This window comes from Coenobita brevimanus, chromosome 93 (genome assembly GCF_032717465.1).
Source record: "Coenobita brevimanus isolate Jiangsu-jjx chromosome 93, ASM3271746v2, whole genome shotgun sequence".
NCBI lineage: Eukaryota > Metazoa > Arthropoda > Malacostraca > Decapoda > Coenobitidae > Coenobita > Coenobita brevimanus.
In genome coordinates, this window is record NC_137046.1 from 29,693,622 (window position 1) to 29,712,119 (window position 18,498).

Here is an 18,498-nt window from a genome sequence, read left to right on the forward strand (position 1 = left end):
TGCAACTTTTCCCATACTGGGTATAATTCTTGTGGTGCTGGTAATGTGAAGTCATAACGGGGGTGCACACCAGAACTGGCCCCTCGCTCTTTAATGCTAGGGTTAAAGAGGTGAGGCCCTTTCTGGGTAGTTCGTCATCCGTGAACTGGGACCGAAATAGATTAGCAGTAGGTGTGGTCTGTAAGGATATGGACTGGCATTGTAGGTGGGGGAAATAGCGGCAATGATTGATGATGGTGAAGAAAATACTACTACTACTACTACTACTATAATAATAATAATAATAATAATAACAATAATAACTTGTAGTAGTAGTACTAGCAGCTGTAGTAGTAAACAGCATTAGTATTATCTAATCGACGTTATGATCGTCAGGATCTTAAAGGGATGGTGGTAGTGGGATATTTGACGATAATGGTTACAGATAGTCGGACAAACAAATGTTTTGCTTCACATGATGAAACATTTATGCTTTACTCGGCAATATTGATGGTATGTTATCAGCTTCACGGCAGGAAACAGAGACCAACAGATACACAACCGCGATCCAACACGTAATTTTAAAAACTACTGATATCTGTATCTACATCCTGTACATCCCTGGCGATGTCCGCATCATGTATGTCATTTATTTTATTTTATTTTATTTTAATAATGCAGAGCGGATAACCAGTATATGTTGCGTAAAACGGTTCACAAATGTTCAAGTAGTCATGCACTCGTTTTGTTTCATTCGAGTGTTATTCGGCACAACATCATCTAGAGACTTCGGCTGCATAAGTGAGAAGGGAAGAAATATCCAACAGCACAGGGTCAACATACTACCCTCCCTCTTCTCCCCCCCCCTTTCTGTCTGTCTGTCTGTCACACACACACACACACACACACACACACACACACACAGGCGCGCGCGCGCGCCTGTGACGTCAAGCAGCATCACCACGTGGAATTATAATACCGCACTGAATTTGTGAAGGCCTTACACGCTGTATCCAACAGAAGTCAACCTCCGAGCCCCGGCGTGACGTCCATAAAGTCTTATATCATATTAGAAAGTCAAGGAGGCGTCAGTGTGCTCCGGCCAGTGGCTTTTATGTGGGCCAGGGTTCACAGGGAGGGAACACGGACTTATAACACACCATACACCCTCCAGTCTTCCTCCGGCCCTCCTGTCTCCGTCCTTCCCTTCTTGCACATAGGCCCATCCAACTGTACTGTTCAAAAGCAATATGCGTACATGAGTGATGCTTATAGAATAAAAAGTCAAAGCGGTACATAACTAAATGAATCATGCACACTTTGATGACATGCAGGTATGAATGCAATATCACATGAGCACGTGATGACAAATGTTGTATAACTGGCAGGAAAATCAAAGAAAGAGGACCACAGACAGAGACCTTTTGTTTGTGTATAGGTGTTTTACCCTGAAGATGTCGTGGAATACATATGAACGCTCGGGGATCCACTTTCTTTGATTTTATTGCGAGCTATACAACACATGCTGATATATACACAATTCATACGATATCCACTGCATTTTGTCTGTCTGCCTAACGCTGTTGCCCGACGCCACATTCCATGAAGTATGACACAAACAAATGAACCACAAGCATTTTTTTGTCTCAACCCAGTGACGACCCGTCTCCCATGACATACCATCCTACCTTATATTTTCTCACCCTATCTCTCAAAGTTGTTCTCGCTCTCGCTCTCCGCCTTCTTTCAACCCTCTTTTCATACGCTCAGTCACACATACTCCTTTCGCTTCAGATGGATGAATTTTCTCAGAGTGTTCCCCTGTTTTATCCACCTCTGCACTACATTCTTCACAAAACCTTTCATTTATCTAATCCCTCCCTGTTATTTCACAGGTACATGAAACATGAATTCATGTAGTGTACTTGGGTATAGACGGGGGAGCGAGGGGGGAGGAAAACTGAATCCCCCAAATCTGGGTTTGCGGAATATCTTATACTCTCATCCTCTTACAACTTAGATAACTCTGACAAAAAAAAAAAAAAAAAGTTGCTAAACCCATATTTACCCTCAAAGTACCGTCTCTTAATTGTAAATACGATCATTTCAATAAAAGGAAAGCTGCAACTCCATAGAATCTTATACCATCAGAAACTTCATGTTGATGCTAGGCAACATGATTAACTTTTATTTAACGAGCGCCAGTGTGGTGATGTAATTGTTCAGATTTTGTTACTGATAACTCACTGTGACACTTCTCTTGGCCTCGCGCTGTTTAACTTAAGGTTTTGCCTACTTAAAGTTTTTATAGTCAGTTGTATCAGCTACTTTCCGTCAGCTATGACCCTCTCTTCTTTCTATACCTGCAGTAAATACTCTTTAGTCTTAGTCATCCCCCCAGTATCCAAACTAAATCTGCACTAACGTTCATATATATTTACGTGAAACGGCCATAACACAGAACAATAATACACAGGCTGGCGACAACAGCAAGAGACATTTCACTGTTATATGTACGCTTTTGCCATCTTTCTGTTCATTATTAATCCAATGCCATTCCAACCTATTTGCAGCCTTCAGTTCTACATTGTTTGCTTCTTCCCATCATTCTCCCGTTGCTCATCTTTTGAGTTATAATTTTCACTACGAAATTTTAGTTCATTTAAAAAAAATAAGAATCGAAACAACTAGGCAACCCTTCGAAAACGATTTCTGCACAGGATAACATGAAAGAAACGTTACCTGTGCATAATACAGGGGTAAATACTGAAATATGAACTGTAATGGCATGCCTGTGATACTGCCATCATGTCACGTTTATTAGTGCGTGACATCGTGCAGCAGGAGGCAGTAAGTGGGCGAGAAACGTGTCTACACACCGTCATCACTACTCACCGTAGTGTTCACCCTTGTTAACCACACACATGCCAGTCAAAAAGAATATCTTTCTGTCTATTTGTAGCCAAAGGCCTCAATCCCGGATGGGGTGGCTACAAACGGATCGCCTCCATGTTACCTTGACCTCCGCCATCAGGCTGCCCTTTCTCCAACTTACTTCCCCTCCCTCTTTATTCATATTCTTCACAAACCCATCCCTCAGTCACTCACATGCACATTCAATCTTTCATTCTCCATTCTTTCATTCCTCATGGCCAAATATCGAAAGGTACTTCTTCAAATGCTTTCCATCATGTTCATATCAACACCACAACGCTCCTTCACTTGTTCATCTCTCCACGCAGCTCCACTTGATACTCTCAAGTGACGTATTTCCACTGGACTAGTCTTACTTTTGACTAGTGTCTTTCAGAGTCCAAACTTCTCTTTCATACGTTCGAGGTGTGATCACAGTACGCTACGTAGAGCCTTCCACGCACACATCCATATTACGTATCACCACTCTCTGAAAAGGTAACTATATTGTCTGCGTAACAGAACACCTGTAGAGCACATTCTATCTCTTCTCCAAATGAATGTTTATAGTGTCAGATTTGATCTGGCCTGAGGAAAAAAACGAACGAACAAATCATCATTTAGGAAGAAGGCAGCGGCAGTATTGGTAGAGGTGGTCTGTAGTCCTAATGAACTAAGGCTGGAATCCCGTCTGGGGCAGCGAACAGTTCAAGGATTTGAATTTCATTAAAAGGAGACTTTATTAATCTACCATAAGGCCCGCAGATGTTGTAAAATTACCCCTACTAATACTAATACATCAGTCCTGTATGAGACAGCCCTAGCACGTATTCAATATGGACGGTGGGTGTTAGCGCCGAAGTGGTGACATGTGGAGGTGTATGGTGTGTCGGAGGACTACTGGGCCATGCGAACGGGATGTGAAGCCTATGCCCAGTGTCGGACACACACACACACACACACAACTACTGTATGCGGTATTTTGTTTATAAAATCAATGTCATCAACGGGGAAGGTCAATCATGTGATTTGACACACGTCCAAGAGAGATGGCTTGCTCTTCTTTTATTTACTTATTTATTTATTTATATATAGTATATAATATTTTTCAAGAACTCGCATGTTCAGATATGCTAACGTTAGTCTTCACCGATGCTTAATTAAGGGAGAAGTGCTGGTGAGTGGATGAGATAACAAAGGAGAGTGGAGGAGGTGGTGGTGTGCGGTACGACACTTTAGACAATCAATAACCTGGCGAGTGGCGAGGCTGGAGTTGTACAGGCGGCGACAAGGTCACATGGCAGCCACTGCGGGTGTCACCCACCAGCGGCTCTCGTTTTTGTTCTGATGGACGAGCAGTAAACTTTCTAAGCCTGACCTCAGTGACCTGCCACAGGCACCGCTTAGCAACATACTTCATATCTATTTATGCTGTAAGCTCTCTTGTAATTAGCGCTGGTAAGCGAGAGTTCCTGAGATGCCCCCAGAGTATCTTTGTATGCGATCCTTGCAGAAAGAAGAGATGAAAAGTTTTTAAAAATGCAACTTGTGATAGTTTATTTCACACATTACCTGATGAGATGAAAAGATAAACAGTTAACGAAGCCTCACAGAGTGACAACGAGCGATATAAAATATACCTACGGTAAGTCTATACACTAAACTGAAATAATTGTGCTGATTATTGAATTAGTGAAGATTCATACCTTGCACATTTATAACAAGATTCATTGTCACTCGAAAAATAGGACATCATCATCATTATCATCATAATCACCATCAGTTTGAAAGCTGAGATGAGTGAAGTCGCACATGAAGGGAAATGTAGGGACAGAGTCAACGGCAAATGAGTAGAATTATAATGGGGTTAATTCAACTTTTAGGCTGACAAGAGGGGCGCTGAGAATGCAACACCAGCCCCCACCAGGTGGTCTAAAGGCCAAACATTTGACACTGCCCAGCAACTCTGACCTTCGGCCATATGCTCTCAAAATCGAATTACTGTTTTCTTGCCTGACTCTTAACATTTCCACCAAGTTTGGTCCGAATCAGATCAAAACTGTTTTAGCTGACCTTGACTACTAACGTTTTCCCGTGTCCTTAAACGTTTGACTGATTATTCTCAATATTGAATTTCTTGATCATTGTCTCATCTTAAACTCTTCTCAAAGTTAGATGTAACTCGAATAATAACTGTTTAGCTCACTTTGCCATGGGACCTAACCTTTGACCTACTGTTCTCTATATCGGTAGGTCAACTCTTTGGTCAAGCCCCAGCCCCTCTGCCAACTTTGGTGCAGATCAGATGTAATTTACTATTTCACATAGACACAAAATTTGACCTTGCCTGTGACCTTGACTTATAACTGATTCTTACAATCGAACTCTTTTGTTCAAGCATTACCCTCAACCCTTCCAGCAAGTCTGGTTAAACAGGCTAAAGGCTGGTTAACGTGGCCGGGATTGGAAAACGTTTGACCCGGCCCTTAGACCTTGGCTTTTGACCATTTTCATCAAATTTGTTCGGCTTTTGGACTCTCCCCCTATACCTCCACCAAAGTTAGTTAAAATATGACAAAAACTTTATTTTCCACACACACACACACACACACACACACACACACACACACACACACACACACACACACGAAACAAGTGAAATAGACTACAAGAAATATCTGACTAACACTGTAGGAAGTAGCCTAACAAGTGGAATGTGATGGTCATCAGTTGGAAATAAACGTGACACAAAAACCTAATATTTTGAACAATCTGATGATGCTTTTTAAAAAATGGTTTATAACATTATAAGGGTTTGGGGAGGGCATGGTGAGCTAGCGCCCTTCATGAAGGTCGGGTCCTGCAGGTGACCTGGAAAGGACTGATAGGGAAAGTACCCTTCACTGGGAGGGGTTGCTGCTGAGCTGAGTAAATTCGTTTGGCGGTGGCAGATCGTATATTTGATCAGACGTCATCGTTTAGGAAAGGTTAATGGAGGCTTTGACCTCTTGCGAGGTGTCTCTCCGTTGTTAATAAAACTGCCTCGTGACAACAAGAATGAACTTTAAAAGACGACTTCGTAATCAATGCAGCTTAGGAATATAATATCACAGCCTGTGGTAGTCCTATTTGTTATATAGAGTGGCTTTATGGAATCTGCAAAATAGGAGAAACATACAGATACAATAACTTTTTTTGTACAGTGCATCTTATGAAGGTACGTGAAGGCAGTGCAGGAAACTGAATAAACACTATCAAATGATCAAGCAATACGGTAAGTACACAAATTGGAATCAGGACATTTGATTTATATATTGTATGTGCAGGTACGTGGAGAGCCAATGGGAGGGGGTGGGGGCGGGTTGTTTGCCAGCGGACCAGAGTGGAGGGTTGGGGGCGTTAAGCTTGGGTGTGCCAAGTCTGAGATGTTACTGATCGTGTCCAATGTATTTGCCTCTGCAATCTTCAGGGACGTCTTCCTTGGATGACATAATCTCCAGGAGGGTTCCTTCGGCTACAGGCGCCAATGATGGAGACAAGTTGATACGACGCCGACACTGGCGTCAAGCATCTGAAGATAAGCTGATCGATGGAATGGTGTCCTGAGATGAACTGACACCGAGCTGTGACTTTCAGTTAGGTGTTACTGAGCAAGGTTTTGGGACTTGTCCGATGTCCTGAGATGGACTGACACTGAAATGTGCCTGTCACCGAGCTGTGGCAAAGTAGACAATAGAACTCCTGTCCAGGTAATCCGACTATCCCAAGGCCACCCAGTGTACAGCTGAGTTGGACTGATGCGTTGTAAGAAACTTTGGATCTCCCTGTAGAAAGGCGAATATCTCTATACCAACAAGCAGAGTACTGGATGGTAGACTGTCAGTTCTTGCTTCGAACGTTACGTGTTCAAGCTACTTCCTGGTCTTCTGCATCGCTCCCTGGTTCATCATTGTCGTAGGAGACGACAGAGTTGACAGGACTATCCTCCTCCGTGTCTGAGGAATCGAACTGAGAACTCCAATGGGCGTGGTGGCACGATACTTTCATCGTCGGTGGTTTCTCTGTCAGGAAGTACGGACATGGATCGCCCGCACCAAGGGCAGACTTGGCGAAAGGCGGCAAGGACAAGTGTTGCACCTGACTCGCTTCCGTTTGATTCCGGCCTCAGTTCCGGGGATCACAAGCAGGGACATCTAAGCTATATCCCCGACCGTCCCAGCATCATTCCTACACAAGTGTCGCTGGTACCATCGCGTTTGTCATCCATCAAGTACTTGTGTGTGTGTGTGTGTGTGTGTGTGTGTATATATATATATATATATATATATATATATATATATATATATATATATATATATATATATATCCTCTGTGGTAAAGTGTGCGTTTTCGTACACTGAAGAACGAGGGTTCGCGCCCCGCCAGGGTAATAAACTTTGAAAGCGTTCTTCTGGTCACGTACTGCATTGGCAGACACTGGTTGAACCAGTATCGCATACTAAAGTATGCTTGCACCCAGTCGGCTTGCGTGGGCCGATTACAATTGGCTCACAGACTACACACACATCCAAAGCCATTCCAACACAACAATTACACTTACAAGCACTTCTAACCCTACATACAATCTCTACTAGACAGCCTAAGCCACTTGGTAGAGATACATTGTATCGTCCCCACTTCGGTGGGGATAGGCCGGTCCTGCAGTGGACACTCAAACGGCTATATATATATATATATATATATATATATATATATATATATATATATATATATATATATATATATATATATAAACGGCTGATATATATATATATATATATATATATATATATATATATATATAAACGGCTGATATATATATATATATATATATATATATATATATATATATATATATATATCGCTCTGTCTAATACAGTAGTACATTCTCGTTACATAATGATTTTTTTTTTTTAATGTACAAGCATGCATCGTTTATATTTCGTACATTTTCTTATTCAAGCTTAAATTTCTTTTCCCCTTTCATGAACAGTGTTAACTGTGTTCCTGTTATACAGTTTGTGAGTACGCATGAGCAGGCTAACGCAGGAAAGGAAAATATAAGGAAAATACACTTAGAAGATGGTACAGGGAAGGGAAGAGAAGGGAGGTGGGAAGCAGCAGGTCTTTTACGTCATTGGTGGGGAAAGATCTTGTCCTCAGCCGCGAATAATGGACACAGGCTATTTTGTTAGAAGCTGAAATACGCGTTACATTCTTGCAATATGATGTAGCATAACTACCGGTACTTGTATTGAACACTGTATATGGTAGGTGAACCGGTACTATACGGTGCTCTAATGTGGTACTGTACATGTCCAAGGCTGTATAATGCCTTCAGTACTACAGCATAACGTACAGTACAACGATACATTACAAGCTTATTGTCAACAATGTATCGATGGGCTGTGCTGAATTTTTATGGATGGGAATAATAAAGACAACTCATTTTCTTAAAATAATTTTATCTTATTTTTTACTGTAACTTTGCTCGTTTACTTGATTGACCATAAGTGAAGGGAAAAAATGTATACATGTGGTGGACTATAAATGTACGATTCACGATGCTGTGTTGTACGATACTTGAAATATTTTGTGTTTTTTCAGAGACATTATTTAAAACAAATAGCCTGTCAGTCTACTCTGTGACAGATAAGAAACAGACGGTCTTGAATGTGGCAGTATTTTATCTATGTGTATGTTAAGCAAGTCAGTGTACTATCATAACTTGATGTTAAAAATAAAGGCTTTGTCACGACTACTGTTGAATCATATGAATCCAAATCTAGGCCCGTTCGATGTTGTCAGCTTCCTGATCTTACCGTGTTGCATGAATATATATCTCACGAAACCACTCATTGTTATAACCTAGATTTTTTTTGTTTTTATTTGCCATGACCTGCTAATTTCTCAGTCACTTACCGATGCGTGTTCTGTTTTCAGGCTGTTTTGTTCTCTAATTTTCCACCGTACTTTTACGTTCGCTACACCTTCATGCCCCTCGTCAATTCCAGTCTCGACATGCTACCTGACTGTTGTGGATTCACGAAGCAGTAGTGTGTATTCGATACTTTTTCGTTATTTTTTTTTTTATGATAATACTCTGGACAAAATGAGAGATAACTTTTCTTTTTAAAAAGACTAATTGGAATTGGTCACTTTGTGGGAAGAACAACGTACCGGAACCAGTCTCGAATACAGTGAAATATGTTCCGAAGATACAGTATTTCATTGCTATGGCCTCTATATAGGCCCTCAGGCAAAAAGTGAATAAGTAAACAAATAAATAAAGACAACATAAAATAGTAGTACGATTATGAAAGTATTTCAGGAATACCTGCGGTGAAAAAACACGTTTCTTTGGAAAAATTTTGATACTTTAATATTCCTTACAGAAGATTTTACTTACGATTTTCGTCCGTCCAACAATGTAATTTAGTTTGAAAGCCGTAACAGACTGGAAAAGTTTATTTGGCGAAGTGTGTAATCAGTGGCAGGGTATATAGAGGACAACTGATGATGGTGACGTTGTTAAAAATTATGAGAAAACACGGAAAACGAAAGTAGCTGAAGACTCAGGGAGTGTAGATGTTAGAATAGAGAGAATTCAGAGACACTATCTCTGATGTTGTTTGGCTCAAGACTCACGTGAACGTGAATCTGGTGGACTGCAAGCTGAAGGCCTGTGGTCCCACCGTCCCCCCTTTTTTTTAATTCATGGAAAGTCCAGCTAGTCTTGAAACTTCATTTGTAAAATGTTATTCCAGTTCGTAATGAGAATGATTTTTCGTCACCTTCACCACATTTCCCGTTGCCATCAAAATCCAGTACACTTCTCCAACTTTTGAGAGAAAAGTCTTTCAGCAGAAGAAAGACCAGCTCTTAAAAAAAAAAAAAAAAAAAAAAAAAAAAAAAAAAAAAAAAGGTAACTGGCAGGAAAGCACTTTCGAAAGGGGGAGGGGGACGTGATTCCCAGCAGAATTACCACAATGGGTTTAGACAATCTAAAATCAAAGTGTGTGTTTGTTCTACTGGTTTTAGTCACACGAGTACAATAATATAGATAAAAGCAAGTGCAGAGATCTTTATTGCATACAGTTTGGTAAATAACGTTCTTTAAAAAAAAAAAAAAAAATCTTTACACTGCCGAAAACAAAAGGGCGTACGGCCCAGCCTCACCCCTCCCTTCAAAAAAAAAAAAAAAAAAAAAAACTGACGGAAATGCGCACGGTCATTCGGTTCCTTAGAATGGGTACTTCCATAGCCGTAGTTATCCCTGAAAGGATTAACAGAAAATGATTTTACAGAAAACGTCTCTTTGGGAGGGGAACATCAGTAAATATAGAGAGCTTGTCTGCCCCACTGTTGCTCCATTTATAACTCCTGTTGTTTTCTGCTTTATTATCTACATTACAAATAGTGATGTACTAGGGCACATTCTTACCCTAGCCTAACTTCCTTTCATTGAAAGCTAATGCCCTGGCCCGTTAGTGTGTGTGTGTGTGTTCTTACCTTACCGAATTGTATCTTTACAGGAACGAGTCAAGCTCGTACTGTCCCGTGTCTTAAACCATATTTATCGTACATATCCTTAAATTTGTGAATTGTTTTGGCACACACTATTTCATTCGGTAGTGCATTCCATTGATCAATTGCTCTGTTTGGGAAACTGAATTTCCTTACGTCTTTATCACCTCTCCTTATGCAGTTTTTTGCAGTGTCCTCTTGCTGATGCTTCTCCATATGTTAAGTAATCATTTATTTGTGTGTGTGTGTGTGTGTGTGTGTGTGTGTGTGTGTGTGTGTAATTCACCGGGTCGGTCAGGATCACATGATGGTCGTGATCGTCAGTGTGTGTGTGTGTGTGTGTGTGTGTGTGTGTGTGTGTGTGTGTGTGTGTTGGGTGTCCTGAGAGGAAAAGGAATAACTGTGAAATGATAGATGAGGGAATTCTAAGCAAAAAAATGCTATATAAACATGGGGCCAAATCTCAACCGTTACTAAATTAGTTACTTATGGCCTTATGGGTTAATTATGAGGGAGACCATTTTCGATCACTCTTAAGGCAGTCAGTAATTATAGCTCTGTAACGGATGGTGATGGATTCATGTCCATATGGGATTTTTTGCGTTGAATTCCCTGATCCGTCATTTCCCATTGTAGTGACCTTTCTTCCCGCGACACCTTGTATGTCTTGTTATTTCCCATTGTAGTGACCTTCCCGCGACACCTTGTATGTCTTGTCATTTCCCATTGTAGTGACCTTTCTTCCCGCGACACCTTGTATGTCTATCTGTCTACTGCCAGATGCCTTAATCCCGTCAGGGGTGGCCACAAACAAATCGCTTCCATGTCGCCTTGTCCCCCCGCCATTCCACTGCCCTCCCCCCAACTCACACCCTCCTCTCATATACCTCTCCACTCCATCCCTCCATCTCATCCTCGGCCTCTCCTTCCCCTCTCCCCCCTCTACCTCACTTACACTCTCCTTGTTAATCTCTCGCTTTCCATCCTCTCCACATGGCCAAACCACCTCAGTGTATTTCACCTAACGCTTTCTGTCACATCCACACCTCAACTCTCCTTCACTTCCTCATTTGTCGGTCTCTCTCTCCGCATGCATCCCTCAGATAACTCATTTCCACTGCTCTCTCTTGACTTGTGTCCTTCCAGTAAGGTCCAAGCTTTACTTCCATACGATAGAGTTGGTATCACAGTACTGTCATGTTATCATGCAGCGACTTATATATATATATATTTTTTTTTCATGCTCACTTCCCTATTTCTGTCACCACTTTCAAAGAACCTTTTATATGTGTGTGGATACTTATGTATATACATGAGTATATGCGTGCATAGATATGTATGTACGTCTATGGATCTACAGTTTATACTGTCTATCTATCTATCTATTGCCAGACGCCATAATCCCGTAAGGGGTGCCCATTTGACTTCGAGTTATTTGTTTTACAGAGAGGGGCACTAACCCTCCACCAACCGACTTGACACGTAGGGAGCACGTATGGTTTGGTTATATGGTTACCACCCAGCGTTGTAAATGGTTTCTTGGTTTACAGGAAACCATTTGGCTTGTCACTCAATGTAAAGCCACCTGTAACGGAAAGAAAAGCAATAAATAGTGACAGGAAAGATGGGAGAAATAGGAAGAGAGGAGGGCAGGCACAGAAAAAGAATGATAAAGGCTAAGGAAGAAGCAGGCAGCACTACATCAAGTGAGTGGATGATGGTCGCCGCCACCTACCACTAGTATATACTGACCTGTGCATATATAATTATATGCCTGTATTTCTAACATACTTTTGCATTAGGCCCAATTCACACTATACGGACGGTCGCGCTCCGCGCACGGTCAGGTCAAATATCATTACATGCATTTCAGTGGAAGTATTCACACTGGCAGTAACGGTCAAGGAACGCTCCACTCTTGCTCCGCTCACGATCCATTCAAAAGATATTTTGACCGGAGCGAGAGTGGACCGTGAGCGGAGCGAACCGACACTGTGAAGACCCGCCACGGTCTCGCTCAGCTCCAGTCTTGATTCAGCCCTCGTACGGACGTATATTGCTGCTCTGAATCTGTTGAAAACATGCCTTTCCTTCATGATTCCACACATAATGTAACACTGAAGGAATAAATGGTGATCCTCTGTACCTTTACCTCTGATTACCTTTCAGTCATGCTGAATGATTAATCTAAGTCACATCTTTCACATATTACCTTAGACACAGAGCAAGTTTTTCCCTCGGAGTGATTGCTCCTCTTGAATGATGTGTCTTCCTTTTTCAGGTCTTCCTCAATTTCTTATAGTATTTTTTCAAATGTTCCACTGTTCATTCTAAAATAGCTGTGAAATTTACTCTTATCATCAATCAGATGAGGAAACAGTGTATGGCATTCCCTTTCACTTTTCCTATCTTGCAAGATTGGATGAACCCACACTTTCTTTTCCGACTTTGTTTTCTTCTTGTTTCTTCTTCATCCAGTGCAATGGCGATCATTGCCAACTCGGCTCGTGAAAAGACACACATCTTCCGTCAATAGTGGTGGTACTCCTACTGTTGAGGGAGAGGGGATGACGGGACCGTGAGCGAAGCGAGAGCGGACCGGACGTGTGAATGCACCAGGACCGTGAGCAAAGCGAGAGTGGAACGTGACCGTCCCTATAGTGTGAATAGGGCCTTCGTGTTTCTGTTGTGTATCTTTTTGTTCTGTATGATACAATTTTGTATTTATTTAATCATTTACTTATTTTACAAGTAGTGTTGTGTGTCCTACCTGTGTTTGCAGTTGTATTCAGTACAACTTTCGTCCCATGTATGCGTCAACGTATCCCTTTGCTGTCATGTAAGCCTCCTGTTTGGCCTTCAGCGACAACTAAAAAAAAAAAAAAAATCATTGCACTCTACATGTATATTCAGGGAATGGTCATTAGAAAATTATTTGATGAGCTTTATTAGTTTGCCGGAATTGGTGTAGTTCTTTTGTATTGCTGTTGATGAAATCTTGGAACATTCCATCTTCTATTTGTATTTATTCAGTACCAGAGGCTTTTAGCGTCTCATACCTCCCTTTTCAGATTATACGCTGATATCTTATATACACATAGCGTGTATATATATATATATTTATATATATCTATCTATATATATATATATCTATATATATATATATACTGTATTATAGCTGCCGGTACTAACTGTTTTTATTTTCTCCACAGAAGTCTCAACTTCGGCCCCCTGAATGACGATGACGAGTACAGCTTCACAAAGAAAAAGGCGGTTCGGGTAAGTGCAGTTGTGGTGTCGTAACTGGTCAGTAATGTATATGTTTGTACCATGACCAGCCTCTTTATATCACATATTTGGGAACGATATCCAAGCATTCTGAAGCATTTCACAAGATACCCTACCATCACAAACTTGCTAGATGACCTTTCTCCTCGACCCCATTGTCATGTTGTGTTAAACCATGGGCTATGATTTCATCCTCCCTATCTTCATCCTCGCATTGTTAGACCGCACAAAAACAATATTATACTGCCACGCGCAGGCAGTATTGTTTCCAGTTCTTGTGTCGCGCGGCGACGGTGGTGGTGGTGGTGGTAGTGTTGGCGGGGTTTGGGGGGAGGGGGTGTTGTTTAGTGGGAAGGGTGCTGTCAGACAGCCACATTCACAGTGACGTCAGGGTGGGACAAGTCACCTGGGGGCATATTCTCTTCATTTTTATTATGTTCGTATATATATTTTTATACTTATGTGTTAAATAATACAGGTACCAAACACTTCACAACCCACCTACACTGAACTCGTGTGAAAATAAGACAAAACAAAATCAGTCGATTCCTAATCATAATTTGTTGTTATGGAGACATATTCATTGTCGAAACTGACTAAGATGCTATACGAATAAGGTCCGTGGACCCAGATCCAGAACTAAGACGCGGGGACGGGACGGGACGGGCTGTACGACCTTTTGGTAGAAGGGGGAGGGCAGGGTCACCTTGCCTCTTGTCTCGCCTTGCATCACTCCTGCCCTTCCTTATCACAGCCTAAATCGCTCTACCTCTCCCCCTTATTTCAGTTTCTCCTCTGCTTTGTAAACTCAAAGAATTTATTAGGTGAGGGTAGAGATACGCGTGTTGGGCATCCGTTGATCAGTGTTTGTGGTTATAATTTCAAACCGAGTACTCTGATGTTTTACAAGAGCAGATGATGAATGATAACACCTTTTACCAGGCAATAAGTGGCTATTCATACCGGTTCCCACTCTTATACGTGTCTTTAGCATACAAGCTTATTTCGAAACATATTCCCGACTTTTATAATCATGACAAATGATAATTATAAAAAGTAGCTAACACTTATTAGAAAAAAGATTACAAGTAAAGAAGGGCAACAAGCTAAAGCTTTGAATTTCAGTATGAGTTGCCTCTGTGGGTCTGTAATATCGTGGGTGATTCTACATTTTTTTTCTTTTCATGTTTCAGCTCTGGTTATAATAGACAGTAGTTTGCCGTGGTCAGTCCTGCGTGACACGCATCTTCACATGTCAGCATTTCGGAGCTAATACCCACCGTTCATACTGAGTACATCCTAGGGCTTTCTTATTCAAGACAGGTGACTGTTAGTGGGGATATTTTCATATGTTGGTGTGCCTTACTGAAGGTCAGTAGACTTTTTTTTTTTTTTTTTAACGAAATTCGTTATGTCTATCAACTGGTCCCTGCACAGACCTGGGAACGAAATTGCGCCCGCTTGGGCAACAGCTTAATACTGTTTCCACTGGAGCATACACTGAGTACCTCTGTCGCAAGGAACCAACAGTTTTCAGTAAAGCTTGTCGAGTTCTTGTTCATTTATACTGTATATCATTATGACATGGCATTATTTACGAGGTAAAATCATATTTGCAATGTCTCTCTGTAGAGACAGAATGCTTTGGAAGAGTTTGGCTTGGACCATTTTAAATGAGTCATTCTGTTAATCGCGATTCTTTTCTTTCTTTATGTCACTTCTTGTCCTTTCTCCTCGTCTTTCTTTACCTCACCTTTGCCTTTCCCAGTTGTTCTCTTCTTCTCACCCTAGTTTTCTCCCAGCCTTCGTATCCCTATCCTCCTCCAGCCACTGTGGCACCCTTCCTGTCATAGTTCATTCATAGTCATAAATAGTCCACCAAAAGCATTAGATCTCGCTCTGGCGCTCTTAATCTCTAGATCTCTTGACAGTTTTCTCCAAAAACCTCTTGTCCTTTCTGCCTTGTATTGCCTCTCCTTCAGTTTCGTGTCCCCCCACTCTCTTCTACTTTGCATTCATACCTTCTTTTTCATTTTTTTTTTTCTTGCATGCTCTACATTTCCTTCCTTTTGCCTGTGGTTTATCTTTTGCGTCTCCGCCTCACAATGTAGAGATCGTATAATGGTTAGCGTTTTCTTATGCTTCTCTTCACTTTCGGTTCTACGACTCTAGTTTCTTCCCCATCTTGGACTGTAGTTTCCTTCCCATCTCGTCAGTCTTTCCCTTCCCTACCTTCCCAGAGCCCAGCGCGCCACTTAGCTCCTACCCGCGGCCATGTCCGCGTGAGACAAGACAAGACAGAGGGCTTTAGGGTGAGGTGATGGGTGAGGGCAGAGGGCAGGGCGGCACAGGCATGACGTCAGGCTAGTGGTGCTGGTCGGTGTCAGGACAGCCACGTGACCATCCCTCACGCTTGGGCTCGCCACACCCGCCCCTCCTGTGTCACCACTGCTGCCCTACGCCCTGTACCTGTCCTGTCCTGCTTCTTTGTCATTATTAGACGTGTCAGCCCCTTCCTGTGCCAACGTCAGTCTCTTCCTCTGGGTCAACATTCAATCCTGTACGATAGTATCCCTGGGCAGTCTTGTCAGGTGGTCACATCCCCACTGACCTGTATACCCAGCAACAACTTCAGTCCCTCCTCTTACTGCAAGCCCAGCCCTTGCCCTTACATCCTTTATTGGCAATACCCCTGCCTTAATTACAACCCCTGCCCCAGTGACAACGCCTGCCCCAATGACAACGCCTGCCCTAATTACAACGCCTCTCCTAATTACAAGCCCTACCCTAATTACAAGCCCTACCCTAATGACAGCCCCTACCCTAATGACAACCCCTACCCCAATGACAACCCCTACCCCAATGACAACCCCTATCCCAATGACAACCCCTGCCCTAATGACCACCCCTGCCCTAATTACAACCCCTACCCCAATGACAACCCCTACCCTAATGACAATGCGTAACCCAATGACAACCCCTGCCCTAATTATAACCCCTACCCCAATGACAACCCCTGCCCTAATTATAACCCCTACGCCAATGACAACCCCTGCCCTAATTATAACCCCTACCCCAATGACAACCCCTGCCCTAATTATAACCCCTACGCCAATGACAACCCCTGCCCTAATTATAACCCCTACCCCAATGACAACCCCTGCCCTAATTATAACCCCTACGCCAATGACAACCCCTGCCCTAATTATAACCCCTACCCCAATGACAACCCCTGCCCTAATTATAACCCCTACGCCAATGACAACCCCTGCCCTAATGACAACCCCTGCCCTAATTATAACCCCTACCCCAATGACAACCCCTGCCCTAATGACAACCCCTACCCCAATGACAACCCCTACCCCAATGACAACCCCTACGCCAATGACCCCTACCCTAATTACAACCCCTACCCTAATTACAACCCCTACCGTTATTACTTCCCCTTCCCTAATTACACCCCTACCCTTATTACACCTCCAACCGTACCCTTATTATACCCCCTACCTTTATTACAACTTCTATCCTTATTATAATACCATGCCCTTATTACACTCCTACCCATATTACAATCCGTACCCTTGTGACTACCCCTTCCCTAATTACAACCCTTTCTTTAATTACAAGCCTTACCCTTATTACGGCCCCTACCCCTATTACATCCTCTATCCATCCTACACCGCTACCCTTCTTACACCGCTACCCTTCTTACACCCCCTACCCTTCTTACACCCCCTACCCTTAATATCACCACCAGCTCCCCACAACCGGTACCCTCACTGCTACCTCCACCGTTACTCCTGCCCCTACTCCTGTTCGACCAAATTTTGTCCGTTACTTGTAGGAACTGAATTTATGAAACTGGTAGTTTTCATGCTGTAAATCAACTCGTGCCTGACTGGTTTGGGTATCTGGAATAAAACACAGTTCTTTAAATGTCTGTTGTAGTTTATTTCTTTCGTTACCTAGAATAACTTAATCGGTATTGTTGTTACCAGTCATAATTGTATCACTTACAGAATACGAGTTTGGACTTATTACATTTCTTCATTTCTTAATGAAGCTAATTCGCATGTATTATGCTATAATTTTATATTGTGAGTGGTCACTGCTTATAACCGTTCATCGTATAAGGGGTCACTCCTGTCCAGGGTTGCACTGATACAAATCAGTTGGTTTATTTCTCGCTTTCGCTGTTTGACCCTGATGATTTTTTATGAACTGTAAAATAGTTCATCGTAAGTTGGACTAAATACGAAATTCTTCCTTTCAAACAAAAACGTAGTTTTTAGCACCTTTGATGCCTTAAGTTTCTCTTGAGCATACTAAAATTATCTGACTTTAGTCGCAATGCCTCACATGTTACAGAATTATTTTGGATTACTGACAAAATTACCGTGTATGAAATTAATGAATCCTTTCCACATTATTTACCTGTCAGGATTTTTTTTTTTTTTTTTTTTTTTGGGGGGGAAGGGGGCTATGCCAGAGCATTATGATGAACAAGTTATGTGCCTGTGTATACATGCCAAGAATTATTTTAAAACCACTATAATCCATTATAATACAAAAGTTCTAACAGATTGAATTAGTCGTACGGTAAACTATATGCAGACCAGTCACAAGAACAAATGGATTTTGCAGTGAGCACTCAGCAGCAGACCCTGTCCGGGGTGATAACCAAGTGACTGAAAATTTTTTAGAATATAAAAGATCTTTTTGCATGACATTTAATTATTTTGAGACAGCATT

The 18,498-nt window shown here is 42.0% G+C and overlaps 1 protein-coding gene across 1 annotated transcript in view; it reads left to right on the forward strand.

Annotated features, from left to right (window-relative positions):
- The window catches only part of LOC145412616 (uncharacterized), a 140,872-nt gene that overhangs the window by 19,979 nt on the left and 102,395 nt on the right, over positions 1–18,498 (forward strand). The window contains exon 2 of the mRNA XM_080282534.1: positions 13,671–13,737. Within this exon, the coding sequence (XP_080138660.1) occupies positions 13,671–13,737 (67 nt within the window). The remainder of the gene's footprint in view (positions 1–13,670; positions 13,738–18,498) is intronic.